The sequence below is a fragment of the Hemiscyllium ocellatum genome, chromosome 13, assembly GCF_020745735.1.
Source record: "Hemiscyllium ocellatum isolate sHemOce1 chromosome 13, sHemOce1.pat.X.cur, whole genome shotgun sequence".
Taxonomy (NCBI): Eukaryota; Metazoa; Chordata; class Chondrichthyes; order Orectolobiformes; family Hemiscylliidae; genus Hemiscyllium; species Hemiscyllium ocellatum.
In genome coordinates, this window is record NC_083413.1 from 24,339,420 (window position 1) to 24,353,399 (window position 13,980).

The window sequence follows — 13,980 nt, forward strand, 5'->3', positions numbered from 1 at the left end:
AGATTTATTGGCCATTCATCCCATCTATTTCCCCAACATCATTTCCCTATTAAGTGATTTCCTTCAGTTCCTCCCTCTCACTAAACCCTGTGTTCCATAACATTTCTGGCATGTTATTTACGTCCATTTTTATGAACACAGAAACAAAAATGCATTGAGTAATTCAGCCATTTCTTTGTTGCCCATTGTAAATTTGCCTCATTCTGATCTACATTTGTCTTCACATTTCTTTTTCTTCATATACATAGAGAAACTTATAGTCAGTTTTTATGGTCCCCACAAGCTGACACTCGCATTCCAATTTCCATTTTTAATCAACCCCGTTGTCCATTTTTGCTGAATTCTCCCATGCCCCAGGTGTTGTCTTTTATATAACCAATTGTATGCATCTTTCATGGATCTATTAATATTTTTACTTTCCATTGAAGGCTATGATTTTGTATTCCTTCCTATTTTACTTTTGCTCAAGATATGAACGAACCATATCATTGGATTAACTTGAGACATCAATAATGCCTCAATAGTCGACTGGGCAGAAAGTGCTCTGGGGAATCTTGATGTTGTAAACATCATGAGGAAAATGCAAGTAAACAATTGCTTCATGGTGAAGAACCAAATGCAATGACTCAATAAGCTGGGTAAAGCCAAACATATATCCATACCTTAAGGTTCAACTTAGCTGAACATTGTCACAAATTTATGAACCAAAGAGTACTTTTTTGCTGTTTTGTATTTCCATGTCCAAGAAATCTTTAAAGTTTACTTTTCTTTCTCACTCTGCCTCAGGTGAGGAAAGAGGCTGAGATGGACACTTATTCATGGTAACCTCAGCCAGTGCAGGAATTGAACCCACTCTAGATGATAAATCGGCCATTTTATCTGCAGAGTTAACCAAAATGCAATCTCCACATTGACACAATTGAAAATACAAATACAAATCAAACTGATATTTGCCGAATTAAAAGTTGCTTTGTCTGAACATGTCATAAAGTGAATAGAACTCCATGATCTATTAGAAATAAATCCATCTGCAAAATGAATTGTGAAAAAAATCCATTCTTAAACATTTAGACTTCAGTTTGATTATCATTTTGGCAAGCAAATGAGTCAAGTGAGTGCATATTTGGGAATGAAGATTGATGCAATACTTTATAGAATCTAAGTGAAGTGCTTCATAGTTTAGCACTGAGAACGGCACTCTAGTTAGCAATGCACCTATTAATTTATTTTGAAATGCTCTGCACTTATTATGCCATTAACAGATAAGTTATCCCTCTCTTCATTTCACTGTTCATAAAACAACATTAGGACAGTCATTTTCACATAACTAATAAAGTCTAGCCTAACGTCAATATTTAAAGCACATAACTGGAATAAGAAAAGTTCCAGGTTTCCATGATTACAAAATTTTGACGCAAATGCTCAACGTGTGATAACTGCAACATTCAACATTATAACACAATAAAATCAGTCCCGGTGAAATATTTTTAACTTCAATTTGGCAACTGACTCCAAAACATGTTCTAATTTACTATTCTCCTCACAGCAAATTAGTGCTCCATTTTATTTCAGTGAAATTTTGACTGCAACATTTCCTTTGTTGATGACTTCTGATTTCTAATTAAGCAACTTTAAACTTTTCATTTTCATTATCACAAATTGGTTAAAATGAATGGGAAATTGTAACTAATGATAATGTCCAGGAAGAAGTTGAAGTGGTGGTAGTTCTTCATAATCTGTTTCAAATTACTGAATATCATCAAATTGTCTTTCAAATTCATTACCAAAAAGAGTAAGCGAATCTAAAAAGCAAAACAATCAGGCATTGTCAGCTTACATTAGTCAGGGTAGCCACAAAATAATGCATGCATTTTCTTTAGCAAGCTTATAATAGATGTTGCTATATCTTTCGCAATATGAATTGGTTTACTATCAAACCATGTTGTCTTCCTCTTTATCTAACTCACCATCAGTCCCTCGTCAAATGACTGAAATTACTTTATTTGATCTAATTCATACTTATTGTTGCCTCCACTAAAACACACTAAATAGGTCAGAGTATTTGCCTGTTCTAAATAAACATGGGTATGATTTATTAGTAAATGCAATGAGGGCGAAGTATTGAAGCCAAGTTACCATCTTGGTGAACTCTACATTTACATTTTTAATGGTTAAAATGTGTATCCTATACAGGTGCACGATCTATGCTGGGAGGACATCTTCATGAATCTCCTGTCACTTCTACCTGCCAAATGCAAGGGCATTCAGTGTATAAAAACTTATATTAACACAGTGATGTAGCTCTACTTTTAAAAATTCATAGAAAACCTAAGTATTGGAGTCAGTGATCAGTTACCTACCGCTGAACTCAAATGATTTTACATTACCGTGCATATGGATATCTAACTAAAGTTCTTCTAATTACTGCTTTGGACCACAGTTAAATAAATAAATATTATTAACAATGCCTGCTTGAGTTTAAAAAGAAAATGACAATTAAGACTGATAATTTGGATTGCGATTGTGATACTAAAATCACTCTATGATTAGATTGTTGTGCGTTTCTAAATTGTGTTGGCCTATGAGGATGTGAGTTTGTTAGTTTCACTTTTCTTTGGGGAATTGTAATGCAAGGAATGTGACAAGATGTCAAATTAGTTTATCTTCAATATTTGCATCTGCATAATCATGTAACTCACTGTGTAATATTCCAACTTGTTTAGTGAACTGGCAGAGTGCAAACCTTTGAAGGAAATGCATTATAATCTTAAAATACAAATTTAATTTAAATTGAAAATTACCATAGGTGTAAATCTAAAAGATAATTACTTGTCCCTGTTCCAAGGTCCTGAACTTCAATCTCTTCATAAACATGATCAGGAAGTCCAGTGCTGTAATGTTGTCTGTTCCTGTTGGCTGTAAAATAAAAAAAAACGACATTAAAGATGTCCAAGCTTCAAAGATTATTCATACCCTTTGCACCCATATTCCTCTTTCGATCCCATGTAATGCTGCCTGGTAGATAACAATCATTTGAATTCGCATATAGTCTCTAATTTCCAATTTCCTGCTAAACTCTTGAAAAATTCTGTTCCCAATTTTGCTGAATAGATTGTCTGGGATAGCCTGAGAGAATTGCAGGGGAAGCATGGGATACAGAGATGATCGTGCTCTGAGATTAATTGTTCGGATAACAAAGCCGAGATATTTTGTCACTGCTCGAGGTTATATGACACATCTTGTTGTGAAGAAACCAATGCAAGAATTATGATCACCATTCCTATTTCTATATACTTTTAATGTCTCCTCTTGGTCCTAACACTTATCAGTGTTAGTAATTTGTAATCCTAGTAAATAGTATTCTGTTTTTATAAACCTTTTGGAGCATCTTTGCAGTTGAATACTCTGTTGTTGATGGCACTGCATTCCCATGACTAAGGGAAGAATAAAAGATGAGAGGTAGGCAGCAAGGACCAAAGAAGTATTTAATTGGCAATCTGGTGATTGGTACTTAGCTGGATAGGGGTTAAATAAATGTATATATCTACTTCAAATGTGTGAAAGAATCCAATATTCCCCAATTGATTTGACAAGGTAAGAACTGGGAATGTTTACATGTAATTACATCATGAACAGTGAGCACAAATGTTGTTTGTTTTCAAAAGAAGAATAGACATGTATGAATGATAGAAAAAAAGAGAATGTAAATTCGTCAACAGCCACAAACTGATAAGTGGCAAACACAAATACAGTATAAAAACAGAGAAAGGAGTTGCACATGGTGGTGATTTGGCCTTCCAGCCTGCTTCACCATTCAATAGGACCAAGATGTTTTGTCTCGATGTAACATTCCTACTTCTTCCCCACACTCTTTGATGCCTTTAAAATCTCAAAATTTAGCTATCTCTTTCCTGATTACATTCAATAACCTGGCCTCTCCGGCCTTCGGTGGTCCAGATTTCTATAGGTTCACTATTCTTTGGGTGAAAAAAGTATTTTCTCATCTCAGCCCAAAATGGTATACTAAGTATCCTGAGATTAATTGTAGACTCCCACAGCATTGAAAACATCATCCCATAATGAAGTCTGTCCAGCTTATTAGGTCTGTATACATTTCAAAAAGTTCTCTCTCATCCTTCTAAATTTGATTGAATACAGGCCAGTCAAACCTACCTTTCCTCATAAGAAAATCATTTCATCCCCAATATTAGCCAAGTGAATCTCCATGGAACTCCCTTGTCTCTTTTTTAGGTGGGGAGGCAAAAGTGCACTACTGCAAAGCTCCAGATGTAGTCTCAGCAAGGCTCCATGCAAGTGCAGCAAGTTATCCCTGTCTCTTAACGCAAATCATCTGACAATGAAGGTCAATAGACCAACTGCCTTGCTCATTGCTTCCTGAACATGCCAGTGTACTTTCATTGACTTGTTTACAAGGACACCAATATCCATTTTTTAAATCCATACTTCCCAATATATCACACTTAAAAACACTCTTCCTCTCTTTTATTTTCGCAATGAAGTGTACAAATTTAGATTTAGTCACATTGTACTGCATCTGCCATGTACTAGCCCACTCACTTAACTTGTCCAAATCATCTTGAAACCTCATTTCCTCCTTCACCTCACAACTCAAAATCTTGCCCAGTCATATGTCATCTGAAAACCTGGAAATGTTCCATTTGGTTCCCTCATCCAGAACAATTTACATATTGTGAATGCTTGGAGCCCATCAATGCTCCTTACAATATTCCACTTATCACTGTGTGCATGTCAAAGAAAAGACACATTTCTCCCCACACTCTGTTTTCTGTCTGTCAACCAATTCTTGATCCATGCTAAATGTTAATCCCATTTTATGTGCTTTAAATTTGCCTAGCACTTCTATCAGAAAATTCAAAACATGCTACATCTAACAGGTTTCCGTTATCTATTCTACTGGTTACATCTTCAAAATAAAACTCCAGTAGACATATTTAGCATTATTTGGCTTTCATAAATCCATTATGTTTTGCCAACCCATTAATGTTTTCCAAATGCTCTACTATCACTTTTTTTTCAAAAAAAATTATTTAAATTCAATTTCTTATTTTCCTAATAAAATTTTCCCAGCTTCTGACAGTATGGGAATTACAATGAACTTTACTGTTTTTAAAAGATTCTCTTCTCATATTTATAGAAGTCTTTTTAGCCAGCTTTTATTTACCTGGCAATTTTACTCACATAGTCTTTGTTTTCCACTCTTGAAAAACATTTTTGTCCTAATTTCCTGAAATAAAATTGTTCTCAATCCTTCAGTGTGCTTTCTTTTGTGGTAATTATATGATACTAATCTAGATGAGAGAATATTGGATAAATCACTGTGCTATGATTGCCTGCTATCCAGAAGACATTATGGACATTGGTATGAGTAACATATTTCACACTATAAGCATGAGGAACTCAAGAGGATTCGCACATTGATGCAGCCAATTTGCTATCCGTGCCAATATATTATCTTCAACACTGTGGGCTCATATTTTTTTTTCATTTAACCTTTGAGTCACCTTGTTGAACACCTCTGGATGTCCAAACAAAAGACATCTACTCTATCCACTCTGGTTAAGACTTCCTCGAAAAACTCCAACAAGTTCATCAATCATAATTTCCCTTTCATGAAGCTATGTTACTCTTCTAGATTAGATGATGATTTTATAAATGTTCTGAGATTATACATTTAATAATTGATACCAATATTTTCTTGCACTAGATGTTAATCCAATTGACAACAGTTATCAGTTCCTTTTCCCTCTCCTATTTTAAATAGAGTTGTTACATTAGCAGTTTTCCAATGCTCTGATACTTCTCCAGAAACCAGCTAGGCAATGTTATTATTCCTTGAAACATCAACAGGCTGTGAGTTTCACTGGCTGGGCGAGTATGTATTGCCCATTCCGAACAGTGAAGTGGCAAGTACATTGCTATCAGTCTGAAGCCAAATGTAGGCCAGACGGGGCAATGGCAGTGAAAAAGATATTTTTTTAAAATCACTAATAGGAACCAATTTTAAACTCCGTATTTTGAGATCGAGTCAAATTTCACCAGCTTCCCCAAAGTAGGATTTCAACCAATGCCCACAGTACAAGATACCTAGGTTATGAATCAGTTCCATTATCACTTGACCAACCATTCCAGGCCATTTTCCAACATGGGTCTATATCATGTCGGTTGAGACTTCAGATACGAAACCAGCTACATTTTGAATACGCCCATCATTTATTCAGACTCTAAATCCCCTTTAAGTGGAAGCAAATCCCTCTGACCCTTGAACATAACACTTTAAATTTTTTTGTCCTGGCCTCCTAGCTGTGCAAAATCTGTCGAAACTCTTCATTATTATGTACGTCTCAGGTTACTCTCCTTTATGCTTCCTGACTATGAAAGAAAACAACGTAATGTGTTCTCGAATCTAAACCTCTGCTTTATGTTGACAACCTTCCTGCAAAGCACTCGCTCAGAATGTGAATGCACTAAGAATTGCAGAACAACAAGATGAATAAGAATTACGCGAGCCACTTAAAAATCTGGGCGTTTATTTGAAATTGACCAACCTTTTTCGAAGCTTCTCTGCAATTCTGCGGCCAAAGCAAGTGAAACAGCAATCAAAAGGACAACAAATACGCAAGGGATGATGAAGATAAAGGCCCTCTGCTGGTTGAAGGGTGTTGTGTGCTTCTGATGGCCTGTAATCACAAATACGTAATAATTATAGGGAAAATTTGTTCCGCGCTTCTATGATCAAAGAGTTTACAACACAGAAATAGAACCTTCGGTCCAACTTGACCATGCCAACGTGATACCCTAAACTAATTTGATTCCCACCTGTCTGTGTGGAGTTTGCACATTCTCCCTGCGTCTGCGTGCGTTTCCTCCGGGTGCTCCGGTTTCTCCCACAATCCAAAGATGTGCAGGTCTGGTGAATTGGCCGAGCTAAATTGCCCACTATGTTAGAGGTAAATATAGGATAGGGGAATGGGTTTGGGTGGGTTCTCTTCGGAGGGGCGGTGTGGACTTGTTGGGCCGAAGGGCCTGTATCCACCCTGTAGAGAATCTAATCTAATCTTGTCCCATTTGTCAACATTTGGCCCATATGCTTCCAAACTCTTCCAACTAATGTACCCATACAGACGCCTTATAAATGTCTTAATTGAACAAGCTTCCATGTATTCCTCTGGTAGATTGTTCCATATACGCTCCACACTCTGCGTGAAAAGTTGCCTCTCGGGTCTCTTTCGAATCTGTCCCTTCTCACTTTAAACACATGCCCTGTAGCTTTGGACTCCCCTGCACTGAGGAAAGGATCTTATCCATGCCCCTGGTAATTTTCTAAATCTTTATGAAGTTACCTCTCCGCCTCCTATGTTCCACGCAAAAAGTACAAGCCTATTCGACCTCTCTTATAAATTTAAACCCTCCATCCAGCAACATCCCTGTAAATCTTTTCTGCTTTAACCACATAGCAGAACGTAAGATTGTTGTGTTTATTATAATTAGTACTCAAGGCAAAACTAGCATTAACTATCGATTGCACAGACACTGGAAATTGATCCTTTGTGTTCAGATTCCGGAAAATTTTGTAAAACTTCAGTTTATAATATGAAGCAAGCTGTTATTATTAGAGTTTAATGGCGACGCCAAGAAAGTTGCGAGAAGACATATTGCAGTTATGAGCAGAGTTTGCAGGTTGACAGATTAAGTAATTTAGCATAAATGTGACAAATGGAGCTCAACGCAGTGAAATGTGAGGTGATACACTTTGGATCCAAAAATGATAGATCAGATTATTTGCGAAAGGTTGAAAAGGAACGCACTTTGATTGGCATAGATAATTGCATAGATGTATCATTGAAAACTTGTGAACAGTTACAAAAAAAAACGTGATGAGGTGGAATATACACGCAGGATAGCATGGACTGTTTATCTTCTACAGATTGTAGTGTTTGGGACTGTCTTGGGGATGAAGTATGTAAGCTTTCACATGAGCAGATAATGACTTCTCGGTAGACGGCGAAATCCTCAACAAGAATCTCACTTTCGGAGAATTCCATTTTTAAATATAAACGTAGCCCTGTCGATTGGCATGTTTACAAAACAAATATACACGCTTTGTATAAACAAGCATTTGGACAACGATATAAAATTTCACTGTATAGTTATAGCAGTAAGACATTTTTAATTACTCCTTCTAGAACTAACACGTTTCCTAATGTCCCTTGCGTGTGTTTTCCACACACTGATTATACATTCACTTTTCATTTATGTACTATCCAAAATAGACCTCACCAGAACATTATTGGGGAACAATTGACACAGACCCACATCTCTTGGGTTAGGTGACTGAAAGGTTGATCAAAGCAGTACATTTTTCAAAGAAGTGTAGAGTAAGACAAAGTCGTCGAGTGTTTGGGTGTGGAATCTTCGTGTTTAGGTTCTGGGGAGGGGAAGAGGTGATGGCAACGGTCAAAAGATTCAGTGATGAGCAGATGGCCGGAGATGGTGACTTCTTGGGAGGGAGGTGGTTGTTGTACAGAGGACGACATGAGACCACAGAGGGTGATTGAAGTCAATAATGGCAAAGTTGAGAATGATCAAATAAAGGTTGAAGTTAAAATTGTGTACCGGAACATATCACGTTGACGTCCTCTTTATGTTCACAGTCATGATCCCCCATTGCTGACAATTGGCAGTCCCATAGGTAGAGTTCACTCCCCTTGCACTGAACCTCGTCCATCCAAATTATGCCGTTTGCTTGGTCCAATAGTGTCTTTCCCACAGCCCAGACCGGCTCGCCGCAATTTAATTGTCTGCAGACGACAGCGGCATCATGCATGTCCCAGGAATCATCACAAACCGTTCCCCATGTCCCACTGAAAAATATTTCAACTCTTCCCGAGCAGTTGTTCGATCCCGCAGCCAGCCGCAACTCTGCAGAGAAAAACAGAAAGAGTTCTAGGGAAATCGAGGGTACCTCAATTTGAGAGTGGACATTTACTTTAGTTGTCCTGCTCCATATCCCAAACCACGAAGATACTTTGACTGCACCATTATTAAAGATCCACGGTCTCTCAGTCATCGCGGTACTCTGTTAGTATACGTCAAAAGCAAATGTGCTCACCGATCCCGATCATTGTGTAGCATTATATAAAATTAAACTAGTTGGTCGACGTGCACATCGCAAGATAATTGCCTACTCTTGGGTATATTAATGTTAAATAACAACATTTAGAGACAGTATGGATTTTATGATTAATTTTTAATGGAATCCTTGCCAATAATTACCAACATCTTTCGAAATTGATTCCAAGTTACTTTTTTTCCTCTTCCTCTCACTGTGCATTTTCCCAGGATTTAGTTCTGGAAAGTAAACAATCGATTACTTTCAAAACAATAGCTGATATTCAGACAGGGCTTTCAACGATAGCATTAACAAAAAAGGAGATATGAAAATAGATGGCAGATAACATTTTCAAAGCTGGAGGCTGTAAGTTAAAAATCACACAATACCAGGTTGTAGTCCAACAGGATTATTTGGAAACACTAATTTCGTAGCGCTGTTCCTTCATCAGCAGCGCTCCGAAAGCTAGTGCTTCCAAATAAACCTGTTGGACTATAACCTGGTGTTGTGCGTTTTTTAACTTTGTACACCCCAGTCCAACACCGGCATCTACAAAGCAGACTCGAAAGTATCTGTTAAAATACGAAAGTGATACAGAGAAGTAGACAGTTGAAGGTAGCGAAACATAGAGGTTTGAATATAGACAATTGAAAGCACTGTCACGAATGGTGGAGCTATTAAATTTAAGAATGAACAACAGTCAGAATTAGGGCAAGGTATATGTGTCAAAGAATGGTAGGATTGAAGATGTTCACAGACAAAAAAAGGAAAGTAAAGTCTTGTAGGTAATTATTAACAACCCTGATAATTCCTTCCGAACTCCCGAACGCGACAGAGGAAGTGCGTTAGATACAGGGAACACTACTACCTACCTCCAAGGCTCTCACCATCCTGACTTGGAAGTATATCCCCGTTCCCTGAGTCTGCGTCAAAATCCCGGAACTCTCTTCATACCAGTACTGTGGGTGTTACTACATAAATGGACTACGACCGTTCAAGAAGGTCTTGGTCAATTAGGGGAGGGCAATAAATACTGGCATAGCCAGTATTGACATCTCATGATTTTTTTTAAAAGCATCAAAATGCTAGACACTCTACATGAATGTAGGTCATCGAGTACAGGTATAATGGGGTTTGGGGCTTTTGTTTCGATTTAAACACACATTGCAGAGCGGTGGGTGACCGCAAATTTACAAGTGAGAAATATTAAACAATGGTGAAGTATTTCACGATGAATTGACTCCGTTTGCAGTTCTTACCTGAACAAATGATTCCGACATCCTCCTGGTGGTTGCAATCATGTTTGCCCCATGGTGAAGATGGACATTGCCACAGGAGTGTATCGTGCAAACGACAGCTCACATCATCGAGCCAGATCTGTCCAGAACCGCTTCCAAATGTAAGAGCACCTTCCACAGATTGGGCAGATCCACACCCGAGCTGTTTACATATAACTTCCGCTTCTTTTATTCCAAATGAATCAGCACAAACAGTCCCCCAGGTTCCATTATACAAAACCTCGACTCTGCCCTGACAGTGGTTCGCTCCATCCTGCAGCCTCATAGCCCTGTGCTCTGGAGAACAAAGCTTAGGTTAATCTTCTGTTCATTTCCATGCGACCCCTGTAAATGCGGATAAAACAAAATCAAGCAGATCCGTAACTACATTACTTTCATGATTTTCTTAAAGCAGACCATTCGGAAGACGATTGTGAGATGCTGCTGCACCTTCAGCAAGTCATAAAAGCAACGATTCTGTAAAGTCTGGCTTGGAAGTATCTTAGGGCCAATTTGATTATAGCTGACAAATACTGCCTGAGCCAAAAGACTTCCAAGATTTAGAAAAAAAAAGAAAGGGGAGTGCCACTTCTCCCAACTCAGCCTTCTCTGGTTTGATTTAGCAGTTTTGGCAGTCTGGCTGTTCACTGAAAGCAGTCAGGCAGCTTTGAAGCTGCTGATCCAAGAAGTATCTACATGGTAGAGGGTGTCCCATGCCGTCATCTCTCTCTCTCTCTCTTTCTCTCTCTCTCTCTCTCTCCCCCCCCCCCCCCCCTGTAAAATCCTGTGTTTGATGTTACCTTTTGTTCCAAGGGGTGTTCATACGGATTGTTACAAGTATTTGGAAAAGCATCATGAAGTTGGGATGATCAGTTGGGTTTTTGAATAGATTAAGCTATTTGGTATCCTGTTGTCCTTTGTTTCTGTTTCATTCGTAACTCTTGTAAATAAATTATGTTCTGTGTAAAACTAAGTGTTTTGACCAGGTGCATCTCCTGGAATATTCATATCACACCTGCTTTAAACAATTAGTAAAGTTAGGGTCTGGGCTACTTGTTTGAAATGTTTTGAGGTGATCTGCCCTGGTCCATCAAAATTGTTTCATTGAATTTCATTTTAAATGTGCCACACTGCAGCTTAATATCTCATTCTACAAAATGTTGGCATGCAACTAAATCAATGGATCCTCCATTGTTATCAGGAGCAGGAGGCCATAGAGCGACAATCTCGACGATTACCAGGTCTAATTATCAATCATTCAGTCCCTAGGTTTATTAATGCTACCTTTAACAGTGCTCAATTTTGAAAGCACATCTCACCTGAGCAGATAACTCCAGCATCTTCTTTATGGTTGCAGTCAGTCTCACCCCAAGATCCTGCTGGACATTGCCACAAAACAGAATCATTCACTCGACACTTCACATTGTCTAACCAGATAGGTCCCACTCCTGGATCAAACCAACTGGAAATCGTTGCATTTAGAGCCTGTCCACATTTCAGCTGTCGACAGACAACTTGGGCATCTGCTAAATCCCAGGAGTCATCACACACAGTTCCCCAGGTTCCATTGGAAAGCAACTCCACCCTTCCAGCACAGCGACTTCCACCATCCACCAATCGTATCTGAATATGATCTGCAGAACAGGCACAATTATCTTAAACAGTTTCTAGTCCAGGAAGCAGTGCGTGCATGACTTACAATTCCCAAATTATATTCTGAAACTTGTAACATGGTGTTGTTTACCTCAGTTGCCTAGACAACTGGTATGTGATACAGAATGTCATGATACAATGTGACTTTAATTCACACATTGACTGAGGTTACCATGAAGACTGCCATTCTCAATTTCTGCCCTCACCAAAGGTGTGGTAACCCTGAAGTCAAAACACCATGGTCATCTCTCTCTCTGTAATGTAAAAAGAGCCATATGGTCTGGTAGGATCACAGTGACATTATCTTCAGATTCTCAACTATACAATGATTTTAATTTTATTTTTTCCTACAATGATTTTTTTCTTACAAACTCAGAGGATTGGGAATATTTTAAAAGCCAATCAATATTATGAGGGAGAAAATAAACTATGTGGATGAACTAGTAAATACCCTAACAATCGACCATAAGAGTTTCCTTAAATTTGTAGAAAGGAAAAGAGAGGCCACCATGAACATTGGGCCCTGAGGGAATGAGAGTCTGGAAGTAGAAACATGAGCCAGGAAATGGCAGAAGAGTTGAACAATATTTGGCAATAGTTTTCATGGAAGAGGACACAATTAACTTTATAAAAGAAAGCTAAATAATCAAATAAGAAGAAATTAAACACAATATCTCTCATTAGATAGGAAATAATGATTGGGCTAAAGGCTGATAAAGCCATAAGCTTGATGGGTTGAACCTAAGGATTCAAACGGAAGTAACTACAAAGATAATAGATGAATTGGCAGTCATCTTTCAATAATTCTTAGTCGCTGAAAAAGTACCACAGAATTCTTAGACTTCTTTAATCAAAAAGTGAGGGGGATTTAAAACAAAGCAGATAACTGTAGGCCAGTTAGTTGAACATCTGTCTGTAATGGAAAATTAACATTTACTCTGAAATCCATTTACTTTGAAATCTGAAAGACATGCTTTACAAAAGTTAAAACTTTCTGACACTTTGCTGAAGTCTGCAGTTGAGGGACAGCTTGTCTCTGCGGAACTTTGTAAACATTCAACAAGAGAAAATTATCAGAACAGTACGTCTACAACAAGGGAATGAAAAGAATAACAACTCAAATCTTCACAGTCTTTGTCCTTGAGAGTGTGATATGAAACAGTATAAGACGAACATATGGCTTTTGCTCAGAGCCCTTGCACAAGGCATTTTTGTCAAGTGCACGTGGTCCCTCTGCAATGTGGAAGTTAAAATTAATAAAGCTCTTATTGGTTGCTCTTGCTATTAGTTGAGTCAAGTCAATTTAATTTCCACGACAGTAAACTTGGGGGCTCTCCCGGCACCCCACGACGGGGTGGGATTCTGAAGATTCCCACAAGGCGCAGGCGCCAGCCCCTTGAAGGTTTTTCACTTCATCTCGAGCGCTGAATTGGCCCTTTTGTGTGAGAGGACTGGGAATCTGTGGATCGCCCCAGCGCCGGGGTCTGAATTGAATAGGGTCAGGGTAGGAGAGACTCATTCGAAGAGGATAAATGAATCAGAAAAAGGGTTCAGTAAACGCTTGCGCAGTATTTGAACAAAACTCAGGAGAAAGGATTGCTGTCTCTAGAGTGAGTTTAAGGCTGATTTTAGACTTGGAACCACCACTGGTTGAGTTGGAATCACCAAAGATGTACCGGGTACGTGGTTTCTTGGTTTACAAAAACTAAGGCATTGAGGTGGATGCGTCCAATGAGAGAGGGGACCTCCCGAGGTAAAAAGCAAGACAAAGGGAAAAAGATAACTGTACCATGAGAAACAGAGAGAGAGAGCTGAACACTTTTCCAGTAACACTGAAAATGGGCTCTGGCAAGAGCAAACAGAAAGAGAGTCCACAGAGAAATTGGAATGGCCAACCAA

General features: G+C 38.5%; 1 protein-coding gene across 1 annotated transcript; it reads right to left on the reverse strand.

Annotated features, from left to right (window-relative positions):
• Positions 1 to 1,746: 1,746 nt before the first annotated feature.
• On the reverse strand, positions 1,747 to 13,600 carry LOC132821708 (antigen WC1.1-like). Its single transcript, XM_060834415.1, has 7 exons — positions 13,396 to 13,600; positions 11,748 to 12,062; positions 10,393 to 10,725; positions 8,656 to 8,961; positions 6,588 to 6,719; positions 2,830 to 2,916; positions 1,747 to 1,802 (listed from the first exon to the last, which is right to left on the reverse strand). Exons 1-7 carry the CDS (start codon positions 13,598 to 13,600, stop codon positions 1,747 to 1,749), a joined length of 1,434 nt encoding a protein of 477 aa, XP_060690398.1.
• Positions 13,601 to 13,980: the final 380 nt, after the last annotated feature.

Coding starts and splice junctions, on each gene's coding strand:
- LOC132821708 (XM_060834415.1), bottom strand. CDS start 13,600: ATGAGTCTCTCCTACCCTGACCCTATTCAATTCAGACCCCGGCGCTGG. Junction 10,726..11,747: donor TGCTGGAGTTATCTGCTCAG/GTGAGATGTGCT, acceptor TTTGTTCTCCAG/AGCACAGGGCTATGAGGCTG. Junction 2,917..6,587: donor GCAGAGAAGCTTCGAAAAAG/GTTGGTCAATTT, acceptor TTTATTTTACAG/CCAACAGGAACAGACAACAT.